Raw genomic sequence first — 23,499 nt, forward strand, 5'->3', positions numbered from 1 at the left:
AATGTCTTCAAGGCACACGGATCGGACGCTTTGTGGGGATTAAAGGCTTTGCTTTCAAACCAGCCTTTTTCAGGATGGACAGACACTGCCCTTTCTCTCAAACTTCCCAAATTCATTGCTTCACACAAAGCTAGTCTAACAATCAACCTCTCTTCACGCTTCCGGAAGCCTCTCTCCTACCCCCACCCACCCTGTCCCACCCCACAGCAAAGTTCAATGCTGGACCTCTCCACAAGGGTGACCAAGAGACAGAGAATGGGCCTCCAGCGTCTAGAAGAAAAGAGAGCTCACAAAATGCATGTTCAACACCCCTACCTTTGCCCCAATAAAACCACAAAATACAAAGCTTGTCTTGATAATAACCACAAAACATAAAACGGTTGTGCCAGGTACAGATTCCCCATAGCCATACGGGTAACAATAAGGCTGCGAAATACTGCCCTGTGTTGCTCACTTCCTTGCCTTTCTATGGAAGCCAGCCCACCTAGGGGACTCAGAGCCCTGTGTCCAGGGTCTGGTGCATCCTCGACGGGAACGTCAGCATAACCATCTGCATTTCTACAGCACCTCTCTATTCCACCTGGTCTCCCAGCTTTCTCTCCCCAAGTCAACTGTCACTCCACAGTGAGCCCCAAGCACCCTTAACAGTGGCCAGCATCCAGAAGGAATAGAGTAAGTTCAGTGTCCCAGAAAGCTAGAACACAGGGGTCAGAGGTGATGAAGCACCGTGGAAGGTCTAGGCACTGCTCTCCACCCAGAGCCCAAGGAACACCAATGCCCAGGCAGTGTATCTTTTGGTCCTGACCACTCCATCTTCTTCACCGTCCCCTTGACCTTGCCTGTCTCTTGCTCTTTGCTTTGAGGGTCCAAAGGCCATTCTGGGCTAGTGAGTGAATGAGACAGGACGAGGAAAAAAATCCTAGCATGATGTTATGGAATGGGTTGTGTCTCCCCAAAAGATGCTGAAGTCCTCACCCCCCCAGTACCTGTGGACACGACCTTATTTGGAAATAGGGTCTTTGCAGATGATGGAGAGGAGGTCATTAGGGTGGGCCCTAATCCAACATGACTGTGTCCTTATAAAAAGGGGAACTTTGGACACAGACGGTGGCACATACGCACAGAGAGGGAAGATGCAGGGAAAATCCCATCTACAAGCCAACGAATTCCCGAGGCTACCAGAAGCTAGGAGAAAGACCTGGAACAGATTGCCTCCCCCCACAGCCCTCAGAGGGAACCACCCCTGCTCCATCTCAATTTTAGACTTCCAGCCTCCAGAACCAAATAAGCTTGGTTTGGTTCAAGATGATAAATTTCTGTTGTCTGATCCACCCAGTCTGTGGTATTGTTATGGCGGCCTTGGCAAACTAACACATGTGACAGAATACTATGAGCAACGACAGTATGTTCAACGTAAACGTTGCAAGAGGTACACGGAAGAGCCTTGTCGGTTCACACAAATCATACGTGAATTATTTATAAGCCACGTTGTCAACATCTCATAAACAAACAAAATCTAAGTACCTCTATGGGCCGTCTTCATAATTCCATATACTTAAATGTGTCCCTTAGGAAATCCTAGTAGAAACGTGAAACACTGTACTCTTCTGAAGGCTGTCGAAATAAATATACCAGGCAAACAGAAGTAATGTCGGCCCTGAGTATTTTCAGAGGGTCGGTTAGCTGGCTGGTTGGTTGATGACACGACTCCTACGTGGAACCAGACGGCAGGCAACCACACAACAACAACAAATCAGGAGTTCGGTCAGCAAGATCAATCTCCTTACTGAACGGAGGGCGTTGTTTCCAGGTATTATACTATCCGGATAGAATGCAATTCACTACAGTGAAGTCGCCCCACGTGGTCCTGAGGCCGGTCCTAGCTCTCAGGACACCTAGCGAATCTGGATGTATAAACGCCGTGTGTGTTTGCCGGGCCACAGACCAGGAGGCTTCAGCGACAGGATTCACGTTCTCAGAGTTGTGCAGGCTGGAAGTCCAGGATCAAGACGCCTGCAGGGCCGGTTTCCTCGGAGGGCCTCTCTCCTTGGCTTGTAGGTGGCCCTCTGCTCCCTGTGGACTCACATGGTCTTCCCTCTGTGTGTGTCTGTGTCCTATTCTCCTTTTCTTATAAAGACACCATCAGATGGGACGAGGCCCGCCCCCACGACCTCATTTTGCCAAAATTATCTCTTTAAAGGCCCCATCTCCAAATACAGTCACCTCGTGAGCGACGGGGGGGTTAGGACTCCAACATAGGAATTTGCGGGGGAGAGGCACGCAATTCGGCCCAAACAAACACCTCAAGAGATCCAAGAGGGGGGCCTCCACATGAGGACGGTCAAGGCGACAGCGGCTTGACAACCACCTCAGACCCAGACAGCAGCTCGCAAGCCCTCTCGGGGGCAGAAGTCACGCTGAGCTACGATATTCAAGAGATTGCGTGTGGTGTGCACCAATGAGGCACGGCCCACCCAGCTGTTGGTGCTGGATCAGAAGTGACTTTCCTGATGCTGAAATTCTCCTCTGTCACACGGAGACGGATGAGCCTCTCAGATTACACACAGAGAAACCCAAAACCATCACGTTCCTTTCCCCAGGGGTGGGGTAGGGGGTGGGGGACCTACGTTCAAAGACCCTCGCTTTCCTTCTCCCCACTTGCAAGGGGTGGGCACTGACCCCTTATTAAACGGTCACACTATCCGCCCATCCAAGGAAGGAATGGTGCACAGGGGCTGATGGGCAGTCAGCATGTAGGGGGGAGTTTTCTCTCTGAGCTCACAGAGAGGGGTCTCTCGGACCCCAGCTGAACAGCTGTGATAGCTCTTAACACACAAGAAGTCTCAGCCCGGGGCCCCTCCGTCAGGTTGAATGATGACTCAGGAGACAGGGGGTCACAGGTCTCGTGGCTCCAGTGAAGGGCACTTCCCCCCAAGATCTCCCTGGTTACGTGTGCCGGAATATGTCTTATGTCTCCTGGGCAGTGAGTGACACAAACAGACCTGAATTGATTTCTCATCAGGCTTATCTTTCTCTCTACAGCAAAGCAACAAAGTGGACTTTCCCAGAGAGGCACCAGGACACTCTGAGCCTGCAGAGTTTTACTGGAGATCCCCTAAAAGCCTAGGATACTCCATCTGTCACTTGTTAGGGAAAAACTGTCACCGTTACCACGATACGTTCTGTCTGTGGTTCACGGCTCGATTCGGACTCCGGGACCCAGGACTCTTGGAGGGAAGATCTGACTCTTGTGCCCACTCACATTTGGTGCCTTACACAAAAACATCCTTTGGAGGGGGCCGTTTGGGACAGAAACCCAGGCCTCACTTGGCTTGCCACCCTGTGTACCCTGGAGGAAATGTTTTGTGTGATTTTTTTTAAGAATTTTTTTTTTCTCTTCATTTTTTATTTCAGAGAGCAAGAGAGAATGTGAGTGAGCAGGGGAGGGGGGCAGAGTGGGAGAGAGAGAATCTTAAACAGGCTCCACACTCCGCACAGAGTCCGATGCAGGGCTCGATCCCACGGCCCTAGGATCATGACCTGAGCCAGAACGAAGGGTCGGAGGCTGAGTCAACCGAGCCACCCAGGTGCCCCTGAAATGCTGTCTGCTCACCAATCCATGGCCCTTGGCACTGAAGCCACTCAGAGAGAGCACCTTTTTCTAACTGGTCTGCCCAGAGGGGATGCCTTTTTCTCAATGGTCTGCCTAGTCATACCTTTTTCTAATTTGTACAAAAGCCCATACAGGTTAGCAGCAGGTCTGCATGAAGAAGGCAATCAATAGTGTTTGAATGCAAAAACACACGATCATCTCCAATGGCCAAGTAAAGAGAACGCTTTTTTGAAAAACTGGTTACAAGTGGGAAATTTCTCCAGCAGTGACCATTCTGACCTTATGGTACACCTAGCAAATGACTTTAGGTTAGGAAATCAATCTTAAAAAGGATGTGAAATCGATCTTAAAAAGGAGGTTCTGAAAACAGGAAAGGTTTTCAAGGGGTGTAGAGGGAATGATCTGACAAAGCAAGAAATCATCAGCTATTTTCTGTTTTCCCTTTTCTTTCTTCCTTTCCCTTCCCCTAAGCCTTAGATGACCTTCCCTTCCACAACAAAGAGATCATAGACGTGCTTTCTTCAATATTTGACATTTAATACTTAAAACTCCAAAATTAGCCCTAATTCAAGAAGTATTCCTGTCCCAGAGGCAGCAGGAAACAATCAAAAGTCTATTCTCCCATCCTGGGACAAAACTGGGAGCCAAATGTAGCTGAAAAAGGTACATGAACAAAGTAGCCTTTGGGTGGGGGGAGCTTTGGGGGACACCATAGGAACTAGAAACACAGAAATTTTGGCAATAATAATCCAAGACAAAATTCTCCACTCAGTCTTGGAATTTAGCCTTAGATCACCATGGAAATACTGGGGACTTCTAGCAAAGGGTTGGTTAACAAATGTAGCATCATTATCTCCAAAACCACAAACACAAACACAGAAGAAATCGTAACAGTAAAATATTTTGTTGAGTGCTGAATAAAGATTTGGCTACCAAACCCAAACGCGGGGAATTACGTTGTCCAATAAATTTTTCCACACGATGCCCATCTGGGAACTTGTGGAGAATTATCTATCTATAGGTTTACTCTTTCTTCCACTGTTAAAATAACTTTATACCGTTGAAGGACGCTTTGTGCCGAGACGGTGACAAGAAGGTAAGGCCAGTAAGGAATCAATGATCATACCTTCCTAGCACTCTGTCACCGATCGAAGAAATGTAAGGGAAAAAAATTAATACTTAGAGCTGAAAATGGGGTCCCAGGGTGGCTCAGTCGGTTAAGCATGTGACTTTGGCTCAAGTCATGGTCTCGCGGTTTGTGAGTTCGAGCCACGCGTGGGGCTCTGTGCTGACAGCTCAGAGCCTGGAGCCTGCTTTGGATTCTGTGTTTCCCTCTCTCTCTCTCTCTCTCTCTCTCTCTGTCTCTTCCCCTCCTCACCTCTCAAAAATAAACATTAAAAATTAAAAAAAAAAAGAGAGAGAGAGAGCTGAAAGTACAAACCAGTCAGCAGAGAAACCACTGATAGTAAGGAGCTGTGAGGCAGAGGGGAGGGCAGACAGAGGAATATTCCGTAAGAGCCATGGAAATTGCTGGAAGCCCCAGGCAGAGGCATAGGAGGGAAGTGGAATTTATGGAATGCAGGTATCCAGGCCCCCTGGAGCCCTGAGTGGCAGGCAGGTCCTCAGGGAGGTGTTGACTGTGGGGCTCAGGGATGCAGCCCGCTTTTCTTCCTCACCTCCCATTATCTCTGAAATAAAACTTCATCACCCACGATAAACTCAGTGAGGATCTATTTCTCACTATCTGAAAAACCTTCATTCACACACCTTTAAGGGTTAACCATAAACACGAAAGTCGAAGACAAGAGAATAACCAACTGTGGTTTGTTCACTAACACACTAACATTAAATACATTTTCAGGATAAATATGTGCTTTACACAGATGCATAGAAAGAAAAATCTATGTGGGGGCGCCTGGGTGGCTCTGTCAGTTAGGCGGCTGACTTTGGCTCAGGTCATGATCTCACGGTTTGTGAGTTTGAGCCCCACATCCGGCTCTGTGCTGACAGCTTAGAGCCTGGAGCCTGCTTCGGATTCTGTGTCTCCCTCTCTCTCTGCCCCTCTCCCTCTCACATTCTGTGTCTATCTCAAAAATAAACAAGCATTAAAAAATTATTAAAAGAATAAAAAAAAATCTATGTGTATGTACATTGTATGTACGTATATTATACATATATTATATACATGTATGTTATATACATGAATATGTATATACTTTATCTATATGTATATTTTTATGCATAGGCATCTGTATGTGTGTGTGTGTATAAAATCAAATGCCCATTGAATGCCCATGAGTTATTATCATTTTACAAACACAGAAACTAAAGTTTGGAAGGTTTGAATACCTTCCCCAAGATCACACAGCTACTAAGAAGCAGAAAGTGGGGCACCTGAGTGGCTCAGTCGGTGAAGCATCCAACTTCGGCTCTCATGGTTCGTGAGTTCAAGCCCCGCATTGGGCTCTGGGCTGACAGCTCGGAGCCTGGAGCCTGCTTCAGATTCTGTGTCTCCCTCTGTTTGCCCCTCCCGTGCTTGCACTCTGTCACTCGCATTGTCTCAAAAATAAATAAACATTTAAAAAAAAAAAAAAAAAAAGCAGAAAGGCGGTAGGAACCAAGGCTGTTTGTTGGCCCCTAAAGCCTGTGCTATCGATACCATTAGGTTCAACTGCAACAGGTTAGAAAATACAGTCAAAAATCCCCATCCCACAACACAAAAGATCTTCTGCAGACAACAATGAAACATTGACAAGACTCATACTTTAGTCAGCAGTAATAAATTCATTAAGCAAAACTAATAACAAACACTCTAGTTTATTTAAGCATAAAAAATAAGAAAATACTAAAAAAAATTGAAAAAGACTAATTGGTTTAACTAAAGAAAATTAAAATCTGTATATGCCCCCCTTCAAAACAACAACAACAACAAAAAGGAGACATAAAATGAAATAAAAGGCAAATGACCAATTGGGAGAAAATATTTGCAACATACCAAAAATAAACAGCTAATATCCTTAATATGTTAAAAGTTTGTATAAATCAATAAGAGAAACAGGAGAAAAATGGGGAAAATCATTAACGGTAGTTAATAGCAGAAACACAAATTTTCAATCAAGTATACAAATTATGACTACCCCTTATAGTTACCAAAATGCACTTTTTAAAGTCACTCCCATACATTGTGTCGTGTGGCATAATCTTTCTGAAGTGCAATTTGCAACATGTCAAAAGCCTTCTGAGTATTTATCCTAAGGAAGGGCTTACTGATGTACATATAAGTATGGTAATAGCAGTATCATTTATGTAGAAAATGTTAAAAATAACCTCAATACACGGCAGTTGGGAACTAGTTTGTACAACTACAGTAACTCTAAATAATGCAATGTTATTTATCACCAACAATCAAATCTTAAAAGAATATTTAGGGGGGCCTGGGTGGCTCTGTGGGTTGAACATCCAACTCTTGATTTCAGCTCAGGTCATGATCCCAGGGTCATGGGACTGAGCCCTGTGTCAGGGTCCGTGCTGAGAGTGGAGCCTCCTTGGGATTCTCTCTCTCTCTCCCTCTCTCTCTCTCCCTCTCCCTCTCCTTCTCTCCCCCACTTGTGTTCTCTCTATATATAAAATAAAAAAAATTTTTTAAAGACTATTTAATAACATGAGAAAATGTTCTCTACATATTAAGACGGGGAAAAAAGTAAAATTGCAACATGAACATTGGAATCTCAATTTTGTAATATACGGGTTCAAAGCAGAAAAAAAATCACCTCTATGTATACATGTATATGTGTACATATCTCCGTATCACACGTGCCCAGCCCAAACACCTAAAAATATTCACAGTGATTATTGCTGGGTTGTATGATGACAGGTGATTTTTATTTTCTTCTTTGTGCTTCTGTTTATTTTCCACAAGTAACCAGAGACAAAAACGTTTAATTCTTTTTTTAAAAAAAGGGGGACGATTGTTAAGGTATTTAAAACAAAAGGGGAGTAGAAAATGAAATGTGATTAGTAAAGTGTGGCAGCATTATTAATAAAGAGGGTGTATGTAAGTAGCTACGCAAGAAAAAAGACCTAGCGATGAATAAATATTAGCCCAGGATTTATTCTGATTGATTAATAACCTCAAATACTCTAGAAGGTACCTGTGACCGGCCCAGTTTAAAGAATTTTAAGACACAAAATACTTGGTCAAAAATCCTTTTATAAATTATTTAAAAAATATTTATAGTTGATTGCATGAAAAACAACTGTTTCATATTAGGGGATTAGTATTTATTTTTAAATACATACGCCCCATTGCAATCTGGAAGACAGTCTAAGTCTGATTACTGGACAGGAACATTTGTTATTTCACACACTCTCAGGTGCTTTAATTTAATGGCCTTCTAAGATAAAAAGGAAAAAAAAAATCAAAATCATTCTGGATCTAGGAAAAAAGCATCTCAGAGTAATGAATTCGGCAACAGCACAACAGTCATATAGCCAATCCCTCCAGAGGGAAATTCAAATTTCATTACGTCCAACTGGGCTTGAAATTACAACTACTGCTCACAATGCTAGTTTTTAATAGAATACAATGTCATCCCATGGGAATGACACTTCACAAACCTGGAGAAGTGTTTTCAAAACAAATCTGGGTTTTTTTTTTTTATTAGTATTGCTAAATATAAATATTCAACTGAGAACTGAGTCAGAGACCAGTATCTCTAATTAAAGTTTTACCCTGGAAGAAAGGATGCACTTAGAAAGCTAGACCTCTACATCAGAGCAGCAGTAATGCTAACTAAAGACCAGATTACAGAAGTGATAACACTTATCTTTATCCATTTGGCTTCACCCAAGTAGAGTTCAGATAAAATGCTAGAAGAGCCTGACCCCAGACTCCACGGCCAACTTTCCCTGTGGCCTCTTTTTCACCGGGGCACTTCCTCATTCCATTTGCCTCCGACGCCCCTTCTCGACCCAAAGGGAGCTTGGAAAAGCGGGTCGAGGTCCAGATCATCCGCATAGCACGTAAAGTGAAAGCACCGTGTTTTGCTTTGTCTTTCGTAAGTAATCTGCGTTCGTTCTTGTAGGAGGGGGGTTTAACAAGAAGACTCCTAGGGGCTGTTTGGTGGGCTACACGGGACAGGCACCCGCAGCTGACCACGATTCAAACTCCTCTCTCCCCTCATATTTTTCCCCCTCCAGCACAAAAGCTAAGACTGAAGGCTAACCAGAGCTACTCAACGCAGCTACCAGTGCCCCTATTTCCTTCATTAAGAAAATCTGCTGCCAGAAGTTATGCATTTATATTTCTATTTAGCATAGTATTCTATGACTTCTATTTAATATGCATACACACACACGTTTGTGTATATGTATACACATACATACATTTACGTGTGTATGATTTACACATAAACACATACGCGAGGCTCAAGCTTTTCAATTAACAGTGAACCTGTAAAACCAGACCAGAACCACTGCCCACACTTTGAGACTCACAGTGCGCTGTGAAGCTGGCACAGTAGAGCCAGAGGAAAAGCACGCTTCACCCCCCGGGACCACACGCAGAGGCTGTCATCTACAACAAGCACCCCAGTTAGGTCTAGGACTTCGGGCTTTGGTTTATTCATTGCTGATTCATGACCTAATTAGTTGTTCATTGAAACTTTTATTTGAGGAGTGCCTGGGTGGCTTAGTTGGTTAAGCATCTGACTCTTGATTTCAGCTCGGGTCATGATCCCAGGATCGTGGGATCGAGCCCTGCGCCGATCTGTGCTGACTGTGGAGCCTTCTTAAGATTCATTCTCATTCTCATTTTCTCTCTCTCCCTCTCTCTTTCCCTCTCTCCCTCTCTCCCTCTCTCTCTCGGGACACCTGGGTGGTTTAGTCAGTTAACCATCTGACTTTGGTTCAGGTCATGATCTCGCAGTTCATGGGTTTGAGCCCTGCATTAGGCTCTCTGCTATCAGCAAAAAGTGTGCTTCAGCTCCTTCGTCCCCCCCTCTCTGCCCCCTCCCCAATCTTGTGCATGCTCTCTCTCACTCTCTCTCTCTCTTTCTGAAGAAAAAAAAATTAAAGAAAAAGATTCCTGGGGCACCTGGGTGGCTCAGTTGGTTAAGCATCTGACTTCGGCTCAGGTCAGGATCTCACAACTTGTGGATTCAAGCCCCGCGTGGGGCTCTGCGTTGACAGCTCAGAACCTGGAGCCTGCTTCGGATTCTGTGTCTCCCTCTCTCCCTGACCCTCCCCTCTGCTCACACTCTGTCTGTCTGTCTCTCTCAAAAATAAACATTAAAAAATTAAAAAAAAAAAAAAGATTCCCTTTGCTCTTCTCCCCTGCTCATGCTCTCTTTTAAAAAAAAATTAATAATAAAAATAAAAATAATTTTTAATGCTTTAAAAAACTTGTTTTTATTGAGTGAGAGAGGGCGCAAGTGAGCAGGGGTGGTGAGAGAGAGAGAGAGAGAGAGAGAGAGAGAAAGAGAATCCCATGAGGGGCAGAGAGAATGAAAGGAGAGGGAGAGAGAGAGAGGGAGAGAGAGAGAGGGAGAGAGAGAGAGGGAGAGAGGGAGAGAGAGAGAGGGAGAGAGGGAGAGAGGGAGAGAGGGAGAGAGGGAGAGAGAGAGAGGGAGAGAGAGAGAGGGAGAGAGGGAGAGAGGGAGAGAGAGAGGGAGAGAGAGAGAGGGAGAGGGAGAGGGAGAGGGAGAGGGAGAGGGAGAGAGAGAGAGAGAGAGAGAGAGAAGCAGGGCTTGTGCTCACCCCACGTGGGACCCAGAGTCATGAATCCTGCTAAACTTGAGAGTCCTGGGCCCCACGGGATGGCCAGTCACTCTGCAAAATCAGTACAACAGTACCTACCATAAAAGTCCACTGTAAGGAAAAAATTATATCATGCAGCGAAGCATCTAGGACATAGCCCAGCAGATGGTACAAGATCCCTAAGTGTTTATGATTATTATTGTTATCAGTATTACATCCACGTGCTGAAAGCAAAGAGCAAGCACTCATCGCTTTGCTGCAGGTTTTCGGTGATTCGGGAGGTCATGAAATCCCTGGGTTGCTCCACACACACGAAGGATTTGCTGGGATCTGACTGCATCCGACCATCCCTACCCAGAAATAGTTAAGATTCCTGGAGGGCATGACATGTCCTTGCTTCCTCTGCCCTCAGCACCCCACTCTGTGCTCAGTGGGTGCCCATCACTGCCGTCCACTCTCCCGTGTTCCATTCGCAGAGCTCGGCAAACAGCAGGAAGCGATCGAGAGGGCACCTTCGTGAAACAAGAGTGGCTCAACAGAGGCAGAATGAAAGCCAGATGCCTTCCCGGAAAGCCACGGGATGGGATGTAACAGCACAAGAACTCAGTACGGGATAAAAATGGCAGAAGTAACGCAAAGAGGGAGACGAAAAGCAATCGAATGGCTCAGAGAACGGGCAGGAGAAGCAAGCCGGATGGCAAAATGTTTTGGCAGCGATTTGGTTTAGGAGACCGATCCACTTATTTAAAAATTATAGTCCAAGAGACAGATCCAAACCTCCATATATCTCCATGGGCAACATCCAAAAAAAAATGTATGTTTGCAAATAGCAACTCTGCCCATCTGTCGCGGTGTCGGCACATTTTCTCTGGGAAGAGCTGAGGGTCCATCAACAGCCCCATGACACGGCAAGATATGCTTCTGCTTCTGGCTGGTCACCTGTCACTCTGCTACCTGGGCGCCTTCCTTAACAAATCCCTGCAAAAGGCACAGCTGTTCCGGGGCTGGGGTTTTCTCCCAAAGAACGCCGGCTGGACAGCCTGTCCAACCACCTCATCCCTCACACATGCGTACCCACGCACTGCAAGGACTGGAGAGACAGCACCTGAGGACCCAGTCCCCGCCAGCTCAGGTTATCCACGGACCACCTTCGTGTCCTGGGAACATCAAAGCATTCTCTGATGCATCCAGAAAATATTTACGATGCACCTTGTCTGTTCCAGGTACTATTCCAGACACCAGGGACAGAGCGGCGATCCCTTCCTCACGGGGCTTACGGTCCAGTGGGGAGACAAACAACAAACACATCAACACATAAATATTTACCAGGGGGTCAGATGACATCATGGGTTGAATTTTGTCCTCCCCAAATTCCTGTCTTTAAGTCTTGTCTTAATCTGTCCGAGCTGCTATAACAAAATACCACAGATGGGGTGGCTTAGAAACAACAGAAATTTATTTCTCATGGTTTTGGAGGCTTCAAGGTCACGATCAAGGAGCTTACAGATTGGGCGTCTGGTGCGAGTTCCCTTTCTGGTTCACAGACAGTCATCTTGCTGTGTTTTTGCGGGGGCCACGGGAGACTTCTGGGGTCTCTTCTACAGTTTTATTCATGGAGGCTCTGCCCTCATGCCTAATCACTTCCTAAAGATCCCACCATCACTGGAGCTTAAGCTCCAACATATGAATTCTAGGGGGACATAACCAATCAGACGATAGCAAGTCCTAACTCCCAGTACCTCAGACTGTCACCTGATTTGGACATACAGTCTTTCTTAATTTTTTTTTTTATTTTAGAGAGAGAACACAAGTGGGGGAGAGGGACAGAGGTAAAGAGAGGGAGAATCTTAAGCAGGCTCCACACTCAGCGCAACTCAGGGCTGAATTCGATGACCCTAGGATGATGACCTCAGCCAAAGTCAAGAGTCAGATGCTCAACCGACTGAGCCCCCCAGATGCCCCATGGACATACACCCTTTACAGAGGTAATCAAGTTAAAGTAAGATCATTAGGATGGGCTCTAATTTAATATAGCTGGCGTCCTTCTAAAAAGGGGAAATGAGGATACAGAGACAGACACACGCACAAGGAAGATGACGGAAGAGTCACAGGGAAAAAAACACAGTCATCTGCAAGCCAACGAGAGAGGCCTGGAACACATTCCCCTTTACAGCCCTCAGAAAGAACCAGCCCTACTGGCACCTTGATTTTGGACTTTTAGCCTCCAGAGCTGTGTGGCAACGTGGCACCTGGGTGGCTCAGTCGGTTCAGCGTCCGACTCTTGGTTTCGGCTCAGGTCATGATCTCACAGTTCGTGGGCTCGAGCCCCATGTCAGGCTCCATGCTGATGGTATAGAGCCTGCTTGGTATTCTTTCTCCCTCTGTCTCTGCCCCTCCCCTTCTCTCTCTCTCTCTCTCTCTTTCTCTCTCCCTCTTAAAATAAAAAAGAAACTTAGAAAAAAGGGGGGGCGGGTAGCTGGGTGGCTCAGTCGGTTAAGCGTCTGACTTCAGCTCAGGTCATGATCTCATGGTTTGTGAGTTCGAGCCCCATGTGGGGCTCTGTGCTGATGGCTCGGAGCCTAGAGCCTGCTTTGGATTCTGTGTCTCCCTCTCTCTCTGCCCCTCCCCCACTCATGTTCTCCCTCTTTTTCTCTCTCTCCCTCAGAAATAAAATAAACCTTAAAAAATTAAAAAAGAAAAAGATCTGTGCGACAATAAATTTAAGTTTGAGCCACCCAGTGTGTGGCAAGCAGCCCCCAGCAAGCTAATAGAGGGGATGAGAAGCACTTTGAGGAAAGACAAAGCAGGGTGAAGAAGGGGCAGAAAGAGACAAGCGTCATCAGAACAAGGTCATACTGACCTCTAGGATTCCAAACACCAGGGTCCAGGTGTTCAGCCCACGAGCACCACTCTCCATAGGGCTTATGGGTAGACAAAAGATCCCACAGGGTCCCAAGGCATATTTTTACCCAAGTGCCTACCCTTGACTTAGCGCACTTTATGTCCAAGTTAAGTGGCAAAAGTATTCATTTCCCTCCATATTCCTCTTTTTCTTTCTTATCAACCACCCACCAAAAAATTCTTTCTATTGACTTTCCCCTGAAGAGATTATGGGACCAGGATTCAGAGTTGTCCCAGCAAAAGTCAAGGTTTTCCAAAGATGTGTCTACACTCTATCATGCCCTATGCCCATGACCCAGGCATAGTGGGAGCAGGGGGTCAGAATCACATGCCTAGTCCAGGGTCATGGTTGTAGAACCAGCCTGCCTGGTCTGAGTGTTATCTGCAATTTCAGCCCAATCAGCACAGGAGCTGGCAAACCAAGGTGACTCAAATCTTCATCCCAACAATGCACAAACCTCCATTCAGTCAGCAGAGTCGACAGAGGTGGGCAACGAAGCATTGGCTCTTAATATTCTGCGGGTAAATAACACCTTTTAGAATCCAATGGAAGTCATGGACGCTCTCCCCGGAAATATAATTATCCACAAACAATTTACAGGGGTTCATAGACCTGCAAAGCTCACCTACGGTCCCTTTCTAGTTTGTGGGGGCCTGGGATATAACCTCTGTGATGGCAAGAATCACCAGGAAACAAGGACAAAGATTAAGCAGGCAGCAGGAGAAGATAGCTGCAAAATCTGTCACTGTCCTTAACATACAAAGGGTGTCTATAAACCAAGAAGAAAAAGACCAAAAACCCAGACGCAAATGGTGGACAGGAACAACGAACAGCAATGACATGCAAATTGTTGTTAAACATGAAAGTATGCTCAGTGTCCTTGTAAATAAGAGAAACTGCAAAGAGGGGCACCTGGGTGGCTCAGTCGGTTGAGCATCTGACTTCGGCTCAGGTCATGATCTCACGGCTCGTGGGTTCGAGCTCTGCATCGGGCTCTGTGCTGATGGCTCAGAGCCTGGAGTCTGCTTCAGATTCTGTGTCTCCCTCTCTCTCTGCCCCTCACCTGCTCACACTCTGTCTCCCTCTCTCTCAAAAATAAATAAACGTTAAAATTTTTTTTAAAAAGAGAGAGAAACTATAAGGAAAACTGGATACCTTGTTTAATCTACTAGATTAGCAAAGATCAAAAAGTTTAAAGAGTGCCTTGTATTGACAAAGATATGGAAAGATACCCTCCACACACACACACACACACACACACACACACACACACACCCCACCCCGCCATGTTAGGTTGACATGTGCAGAAACTGACCAAACTCTATGGAAGGCAATTTGACAATATTTATTAATAGTTAAAAACAGTCATACCCTTTCACCGAAGACTGGGAACTTATCCCTCCCTCAGCTATACTTGAAACGTTTACAAAATAACGGGCACAGATGTTTACTGCAGCAGAGTTTGAGAATAACAAAAAATTGGATACAACCTAAATGTCCATTCTTTAATTGCCTTTAATTCTTTAAGTAACGTCCATGGACTTCACCAACAGGGAATAATACAGTAAATACGTTAGCTCCGTACCGTGAATAAAATGCAGCAATTAAAAATAATGAGGAGGCGCCTGGATGGCTCAGTCAGTTAAGCGTCTGACTCTCGGTTTCGGTTCAGGTCATGATGTCACGGTTTCATGGGTTCGAGCCCCGCGTCGGGCTCTGTGCTGACAATGTGGAGCCTGCCTGGGATTCTCTGTCTCCCTCTCTCTCTGCCCCTCCCCCACTTGTGCTGTCTCCCTCAAAATAAATAAATAAAAAATTATAATGAGGCAATCCCATAGTCGTTTGGGGGAAGGATGTTCAACACGTATTACTAAGTGAAAAAGGCAAGACACTGAACAGCATTCACAGTGTAAAAAAGTGTACCTTTCTATACATTTACAATATGTATATACTGTATGTATATTGTATGCACATAGAGCGTCCCTGGAAGGATACACAGGAAACCAGAGGCAGTGTTGCCTCTGGGGAGAGAAAGAACTGTCTGCTGAGGCACACAGGTGAGAGGCAGAATTACCTCCCACCACATACCCTCACAAAGCTTTCGGATTTTAGAACACGAGTCTGTATTAGCCACACCAGATCTTAACCAAATGAAAAAACACACAAAAACGACTAAAAACCAAAAAGAACACACTAACGAGGAAGTGCATAGCTAAGTAGGGAAGAGCCAGCGTAGTGAGGGGGTAAGTGGACGTTAAGAAATGGCTCTGACCCAAGTAGTCTTTGGTTCCCCCGAATGTCCCAAATCATTAACTCTAATTGACAACAGTCCAGTTTCCCACAACTTCTCCCAAAGCCCAGAATGGATTGGGGGGGCGGGGGGAGGGTCTCTCCCACTGTCTCTGAACTAGACACACTGGTCGACAAGTTAGCCAAACTCCGTTGACACAACGTTCTCCAGAGAAAACACAGAGAACACGTAAAAGTATCCTAAAAGCACCCCCCGCACACCCACACACAACAGAGCCCCCAAGAATTCCAACCGAAGAGAAATCTGCAGCCAGAACATTTCCCAAGACACTGAGAGGGTTTGGAGTGTAGACCCCGTGGATGCTCCCTCGTTTCAGGTTGAGAGGGATCACAACCGGTCAGCAAGGTAGGGCGGGAAAGCTGTCCACTTTCTTTACGGAAACAGCCAGGTCTCAGATTCAGACTCCCTCCCACCCGGGGCCCTGGCCCTGTCTCCCCCAGGAAGCAGTGGACACCGGGCCCCCCACCTTCTGGCCTTCAGAACTGTGATGGGATAAAATTAAGCCACCTAGTGTATGGCTATTTGCTCCAAAGCCCTAAGAGCACAGATGTGAAGGCCAGAGGGAAAACCTACTCAGGGCTTTCCTCTGCTTCATCAACAGAGGTATGAACACCAGCAAGTTGGTTCCCATCTGCTCAGGGGCACCGCAAGTATATAGCGAGAAAATGCCCGGAAGACCCCCAAATAAACCCCAAAACGCGCCACACCACAGAGAGGTGGCACTCGTGATACAGGAGATGCAGTGGCTCTGCCCACCTTCGTAGAGGTTATCAGCCTCCTCCGGGGCTGATGGAGGCCCCGAGGTTCACCTCCTTCCTCCTTCCTGGTCATCTTACCAGCCAGCAAGCCCCCCATCGGAGAGCGTGAAATTCAATGCAGGTCAGCACTCAAAGCGGCCAGGGCCCCGGGGCTGAGCAGAGGAAGAGGTTTCACCAGTTTGCTAAAAATAAGGCTTGGGGGTTTATCTATGGGTTTCAATTAGCCAAGGGAGCAGGTCACTTGGTTACCATGAATAATCCAGAGGGGGGTGTAGATCCTGAGGACGTAAATGATACTTCGTGCCCAAATCACCTGGTCACAGAGAACACCCAGCCTGCCCATCCCTCTGGGGCAGACACAGCTGCCGCTCCCCATGCCTCCAGGGGGGACAATCACCCCAATGGGGAGGCAGCCATCCCGCCCTGGAACAGCCAGAACAGAACGCTGTCGTCGAACTCAGCCTGCACGATGACTCAACACCTGCGGACGAAATTTAGGGTTGTACGGCTCTTCCTGGGCACTGCTCAGCACTGCTGTGCCAATGCAAGGCTCCCTTTGAAGTCCACGGGACCCGAGCATCAATGAGCACGAAGAACTGAGCCCTACGTGCCAATTTCCATCACTCACACGTACTTGAAAAAGATGAGACAGGGCAGGAAGTTCAGAAAGAATGCGCTCGCCACTGCAGCGTGCAATCTCGGAAATTATAGGCGCTGCCTTGTCACACGCGACACACAGAGCAGGTGTTTTTGCCAAACGCCTCCTTCTTGCCAAGAGATCCCTGCTGAGGATTAATAGGAATTTCCAGTTCTCGAAGCATTTCTTGTTCCTCAGAGCTATTACCCCTAAATTTCTAGCACTTCAAAAAAGAAAAAAAAAAAAAACCCACAGGATTTAGCACCTGTTTGTTTCAGAAATACTTGCTAAAAACAGATCTGCCAAAAGGCCATCTCTAAAATTAGTCCTATTTCCTGTTCTGCAACACATAGTAATTTCTATTTTTAGTAACTCCTTCACTCCAGGTATCTGGCACTGTCGTGCTCAAAGCATCATTACCGGCAACTTACTAAGCAGGCAACCCTTATTTTAAGCCCCAAAATAGCTCCGCCTTATTTTCCTTTTTTTTAACCAAAGGGTAGGAGAAGATATTGAGACATCTTAACCAATCATTTCTGTGCCCACCCTTGTACCTTAGAAAGACTTAATCACAAAAGGAGATAACTGTGGCCTCCACCATTTTCCCCTTCCTCTACCTGAGATTTACCTTGCTTTTTCTCTGTAAGCCTTTCCTTTATTTTACCAAGTTTTTAAAAAATGTAACAATAACCTATTATGTGCCCAAATGATGCATTTCATAGGTATCAGGGAACAATCTCAGTGACAGCAAGCCCAACCTCTCTAGGTCTTTCAAAGTCATCACTCAGTACCCTCCCCCCCCCCCCCCCCCCCCCCCCCGCCGTTCAACAACTTTGCTCTTGGTCTCAACGCCACACAAAACACTTTTCAAAATCTGATTTTGTGGTCAGTTTTCCTCCTCCCCCTATCATCAGGCTCCTTTAGTCACAGACACTGTCCTCAGAGCAGACCAGTTAAGAGCCTCACATGCCCAAGTGAATTTATTTATTTTCAAAGCCGTATTAACAGAGAGGACGTCCACTCAAAGCCGAAGGCAGGCAAAAGTGGGTGTCACCCAAACCCATTCTTTCTTTTCAAGCAGTAACAAGGCCATCTAGATTCAAATGACTCTCAAACAAACCACTTCAGAGGAAAGGCTGGCAACTTGCTGTCCGGGAGACAGTGGCAGGAAAGGAAGCCTCTTGATGAGACAGAATTCAAAGTCAGGTAGGGTGGTTTTCAGTCACCTGGACTGGGCAGTAACATCCAGCAAGGCACGGGGAGGTTCCTGCCCAAATCGTTTTGGAAACGTGCACCAAGTCGAAATGCAACACACACACGCACACACACGCACTCCAAGTGTCCCAAACCAGCAGTACCCTGGATTTTGGTATGAATCACCCAAAACACAGCGCATAGTTTGAGACTGCACCTGTGAAGTCCAAGGCCAAACATGGGTACCCCGTCTACTTCCCTTTCTCCACCCCGGCTTTCAACTTTTTCAAGGGCTGATTCCCCACAAGCTGCCTTGGATCCTGCCACTGAGGGGATGGCACCAGGGCATGCATCCATTTCTTACTACAGTGTTCGTGACTTCATTCCCCTCCCACTGTGATCTATGTCCTTTAAAACAGGAAGGAAAGGACAAAAGTGGCGTGCTCTATCCAAAGTATGCACTCCATAAAGGGGGGCAGTATTGGGATGAGAGGCTTTCCAGGGCCGTTGACATCACACTGTGAGGGACACCTCATTTCCCTTCCCCCAGAGTACTGTCACTTCAAGGTCTCCCCTTGCTAGGCTCCCATGAGTACCCCGTCTCCAGCTTGAAAAGCTTCTTCCTAGCTCATCTTGTAAAAAGAGGGCAAGGCTGCACAGAGTAGGAGGTTGACTTCACCTTCGTTTGGCTTTCGTAAGACAATATCCAGAGCACGTGTGGATGGGGACTCACAAACTCAGCAATCCTTCCCAAAGTCATGCATGCATACACACACACACACACACACACACACACACATACACACACACACACACACACACAATTTTAATCTCTACGATCTGCCAAAACCCTAATCTATTAGTTAAGCATCAAAGGTGTTGGATTTGGGAGATAAAAGCTATGAATGACACCCATTGTTTCCTTAAAGCAGGCAATTAAGCGAACTAAAATCCAGATTTCTCACGATGCTTGTACCCCCTGAAGCACTGATTCTCCTGGCTGGAGAACAACACATCAGAATAATCTCCCCAACATCCTCCCCCACCCTAGGAACCACCCTCAGTAACTAGAGCCAATCCAATAGCCTGGGAATGACAATTTTATATCCAATTAGTGCCACACACCCCCTGCTGAGATGAGGTGGAATTCATCATTTATGAAAGATGGGACGGCAGAGAAAGGGCATGAACACCTAAGGGTGAAGAAAGCTCCTCATCGGGACCCCATTCGGGCAAGAGCTCCCCGCATCCAGGCTGTCCTGGGGGCCCAGCACAGAGCTCCAGAAGCTCCGGACAGGGGCTGAGCTGTGAGTGCACCCTCGCTCAGTTCGGCCAAGGCTAACAGCCTTATGTTACGGAGCAAAAATGCACCGGTGAGGAGCTAGAGGCACGACGCGGCATGGGAAAGTGGAAAGAAGCCAGAAGAGGCTGAGCGGTAGGGCAGGCGAGATCAATGTGCTCGTAACGCTGCCCATAGGCCGTCGATATAGTCTCGTCCCTTTCTGCTAAGGTTCAAGCGGGAACATGCACAACCAGACTGAATTCCGAAATGTCTCAAAGGAAAATCAAGTTCTACCACCCATGCTGGCAGGGATTTACCCAGGGATGGGGAAGTGAGCGTACTGTAGTTAGCAAGCCGGGGGGGGGGGGGGGGGGGGGCCCGGCCTGTGCCGGGTGCACAAGTTGGCCAGTCCTCCTGGAGCCAAAGGAGTGAAGTATGCAGTGCTCCCTTCGGACTAGAATGAGGTTAGGAGTGTTTTTTCTTCTTCTTTGAAGAATTACTCAATTTGGTGAGTTCATTCCACACACTCCTGTTTTACATGGAAATTCAAGCAAGAGGCACTTTTTAAACTACCCACTCTAACCCCACCTACTCAAAACAAAGGTACCCCACTTGGAGCAGCAGGTAGGAATAGATGGCCAGTGACAAGGGTGATAGAGACCTGCACTCAAATGCAAGGGGCTTCAGGACACAGTGGAGAAAGGAGGAGGGAAACCGAAGCTGGTGAGGTTAGGGACAGACGGGCAGGCCAGCTGGCTCTGGCATCAGGGGTCCAGTGTATGGCATTCCCAGGGACACCCAGGGTGGGCGGACGACCCCAGGTCAGTGGGCGGAAGGGTAGGTAGGAAGTCTATAGCTTCCCTGATCAATGAGCCACTCCAAGCCTCAGAGGAGAGCAGGGGAGTCTTGAGGCTGAGACCACCACGAGCTTGCCCCAAAACTTGGGCAACTCCCAGGCTGGGGCAGCCTCACCGCTTGGGGTGACCCCGTGCCTCTCACCTCCAAAGTAAGTCATCATATCTCGGGGTTCTCACAGTTCCAAGTCACAACTGAGATCTACCTCGGCAGCACCTAGCAAGGGTTCCCAACCGTCTAACTTCTCACAAGTCCGGAGAGGGTGCCCCTCTAGGTCTCTGGGTCTCCTCCTTTGCCTTCCCTTCTCCAAAGATATGAAGGCACCTCCCAAGCCCTGAAATCTGGGGGTATCAGTGTGCTCCCTGCAGGAGCGGGGTCCTTACTGAAGCTCCCACCAGGGGGCTGAGGAGAACGGGGGAGGGATAGAGGGAAGGAGATGGGAATGGCTGAGGGTGGAGGGGTGGGAGATACCCGAAAGCAGGAGTGGGAGGGAACGGGTGGGTGAAGGGGGGCCATGTGAAAACCCTCGTCTGAGCACGAAAAACTTCCCTAGCTGCCCCCAGCCCGCAGGTGGAAAAGGCCCCTGGGGTCTCAGCCTTCCCCCAGCTCCTAAGTCCAGGAGGGAAAATCGGACTCGAAGCTCCCCAAGCGGCTCTCCCACCCTCAACCTAGTGGCCCGCGCGCGCAACGTAATGGCCTGGCTCCTGTCGCTCCGCAGATCTGGGGCCCCTGCGGACGCCAAGGGCAGAACCCCTCCACGACCCCCCCACGCGCTGGTGCCCACCAGGCGGCGCCCTTCGAGGAGCAAAAAGGCAGCAGGCGGCTTCGCGGGTCAACGAGCCGCCCCCACCGGGGAAGCCGACCCCAGACCGCCCCCCGCCCCGGGAAAGGCCGGCAGTCCGGCCGCGGGGGCCCGCGCGCGCGTTTGGCTCGTCCCCTCTTTCCACCCGCGAGGAAAAAACGGGATGAGGGGAGGCGCCGGGACTACGGGACTGGACTCCCCGCGCAGTGCTCCCGGCAGGGTCCCCGCCGCCACCCCCCCCCCCACCCCGCCCCGGGGCCCGCGCCCCGGGCGGCTCACCTTCTCTCCGGTCAGCACGTGCAGCCCCTCGCGCACCTTGGCGAAGGAGCCCTCGCCCAGCTTCCTGCTGCCGATGAGGTAGTTGCCCACGCGCTTGTGGTGCTGGAAGTCGCGGAGCCGCTCGCGGGGCACGCCGCTCACCCAGGCGGGCAGGAAACTTCCCTCGCAGGCCGCCGCCGGCCTGGCCGCGTCCTCGGCGCCGCCGCCGCCCCCGGGCGCCGCAGGCTCGCCCAGCAGCCCGTCCCCCGCCGCCGCCGGCATCGCGCTCGCCCGCGGCCCGCCGGCTCCGCTCGGCTCCCGCGCTCGCGGCTCCTCCTCTGCCGCCGCCGCCGCCGGCGCCGCCGCCTCCTCCGGCCGCCCGGGCTCCTCCCGCCGCCGCCCTGGGCCCGGCCCCGCCCGGCCCGCGTCTCCCGCGCCCCGGGCCGCCGCCGCGCGCCGCGCGCAGACAATAGCCGGCGACGGGGTGTCGGGGACCCGCCCCCAAGAAGTTCTTCTTCGGAGGGTCGCCCGGGCCCCCGCCCGGGTCCCGTGCGGCGGCTGATGACAGTCGCCCCGCTCGCGCGCGCGCGAGGAGCCGGGCTGGCGGGGGGCGCGGTCGGGTACCGGGTCCCGGAGCCCGGGCGCCTCCGCAGCCTCCGCCCTGCCGCCGCCGGCTGGCCCGCGCGGGCTCGGGGCCGGCTCGCTCGTCCTAGCTGCGCGCCGGGGGAGCGCTCCCGCCCGAGAGCAGCGCGCGGCGGGCTGCAGGCGCCCTCTGGAAGGCAGCAGAAGAAAGCCCCATTCAGTTTGAATTTGCAGAAATTCAATCCGGTCGCGGGCGGCGGGAACAGATGCGAGCTCCGCTCCGCAGCCTGTGCACTTTCAAATCCCTCGTAGCCCCTCCTTCCCCCGCGCGCCACAGCCAAACTCGACCCTCGCTGGAGAGGGGAGGGCGCGGGGAGGGGAGCGGCGGAGTGGGCGGCGGAGGCACCTGAGCGCCAGACAGGGGGACCCCGCGCGGCCTCGCAGACGCGCGCTCCCGGGCCGCCGGAGTCGGGCTCCTCCGGCTGCGCCTCTCGCCCGGATTCTGGGCTTGGGCTTTCTGGACCTTTCGGCGATGAAATCCAACCCCCACCCCCAGCCGCACCCACCCGGGGCAGGAGGAAGGGAGGGCCGAGGGAGGGCTCTCGAAGCCAGTGGACTGGGGTTAGGTGCTGGGTGTCCAGTCCGGGGCCTGGCACACAGTAGGGCCCTGTGGACCCTGGATAGATGGGTCTGTCCGGGCTCGCGCGCAGACCGGATCGCTGGGTTGGAGGAGGAGCAGCCGCAACAATAATAGTGGCGGCAGCAACGTAGGAACCTGGGCGTTTGCTGCCTCTGCTTGTGCGTTTACACCTTTGCTTTCCATCGAAACGAAGCCGGTGATTGCAGGAGGAGGTGGATCCGCGCTCCCTGCTCCTGAAGGCTTTTGTTCTGTGCGCGCCGTGACTGTGCTCATCCCTCATAAACAAGTGCAGCTGCCCAGACGACTCTGATTTTCTCCAGCACCCCCAACGCCTTCCCGAACCAAACATGAAGAATCTCGGGAGGGAGAAGCTTGGGGGAGGGGGAGGTACGTGAAGGGAAGCGTTTACAAAATACTACCTGTTGAGCAGCCAGATAAAAGGCGCCGACGTTTAATGCATACTTAACCCCTGGCATCGCATCAGAGTTGAAAGGAGGATTCGGTCCTAATCAAGTTCCTTAATTGACTCCTCGGTGAATGAGTGTGGCACGATCCCCGTCAGTGCTCTGATTTGGGGCGGGTGGGGCACAGCTGTCATTGATTCACTTGGGGGGGTCCTCTGACCCATCTGAAAGGCAACGCAGAGAAACGCCCATTTTAAATAGATCTAATGTGGAACACGCTGTAGTCATCTACTCACAAGTTACGAGTCACCAGCCTCGTTAATGACTGAGCTTGTGTTTTCTGTCCGGCTTCTCATTGTCCCCGTTTTCCAGTATCACATGTTTTTCGAATGTTTTTTCTTGCTATGCTTACAAGGCTGTGCCACAACCCTACCCCCCACAATTTCTGCAAAACCAATCCAATCGCTTTAATGCCTCTTGACTCAACAAATTTGAGGACAGTTAC

The 23,499-nt window shown here is 49.4% G+C and overlaps 1 protein-coding gene across 2 annotated transcripts in view; it reads right to left on the reverse strand.

The window, feature by feature from the left end:
- Positions 1-22,822, reverse strand: part of HUNK (hormonally up-regulated Neu-associated kinase) — a 110,750-nt gene extending 87,928 nt beyond the window's left edge. The window contains exon 1 of one of the 2 annotated variants that reach the window (XM_078452846.2): positions 21,390-22,822. In XM_078452846.2, coding sequence (XP_078308972.1) covers positions 21,390-21,650 — 261 coding nt within the window. In that variant the 5' untranslated portion in view covers positions 21,651-22,822. The remainder of the gene's footprint in view (positions 1-21,389) is intronic. The other variant, XM_078452845.2, reaches the window with a different exon arrangement.
- Positions 22,823-23,499: the final 677 nt, after the last annotated feature.

This window comes from Panthera onca, chromosome C2, assembly GCF_046562875.1.
Source record: "Panthera onca isolate mPanOnc1 chromosome C2, mPanOnc1 haplotype 2, whole genome shotgun sequence".
NCBI lineage: Eukaryota > Metazoa > Chordata > Mammalia > Carnivora > Felidae > Panthera > Panthera onca.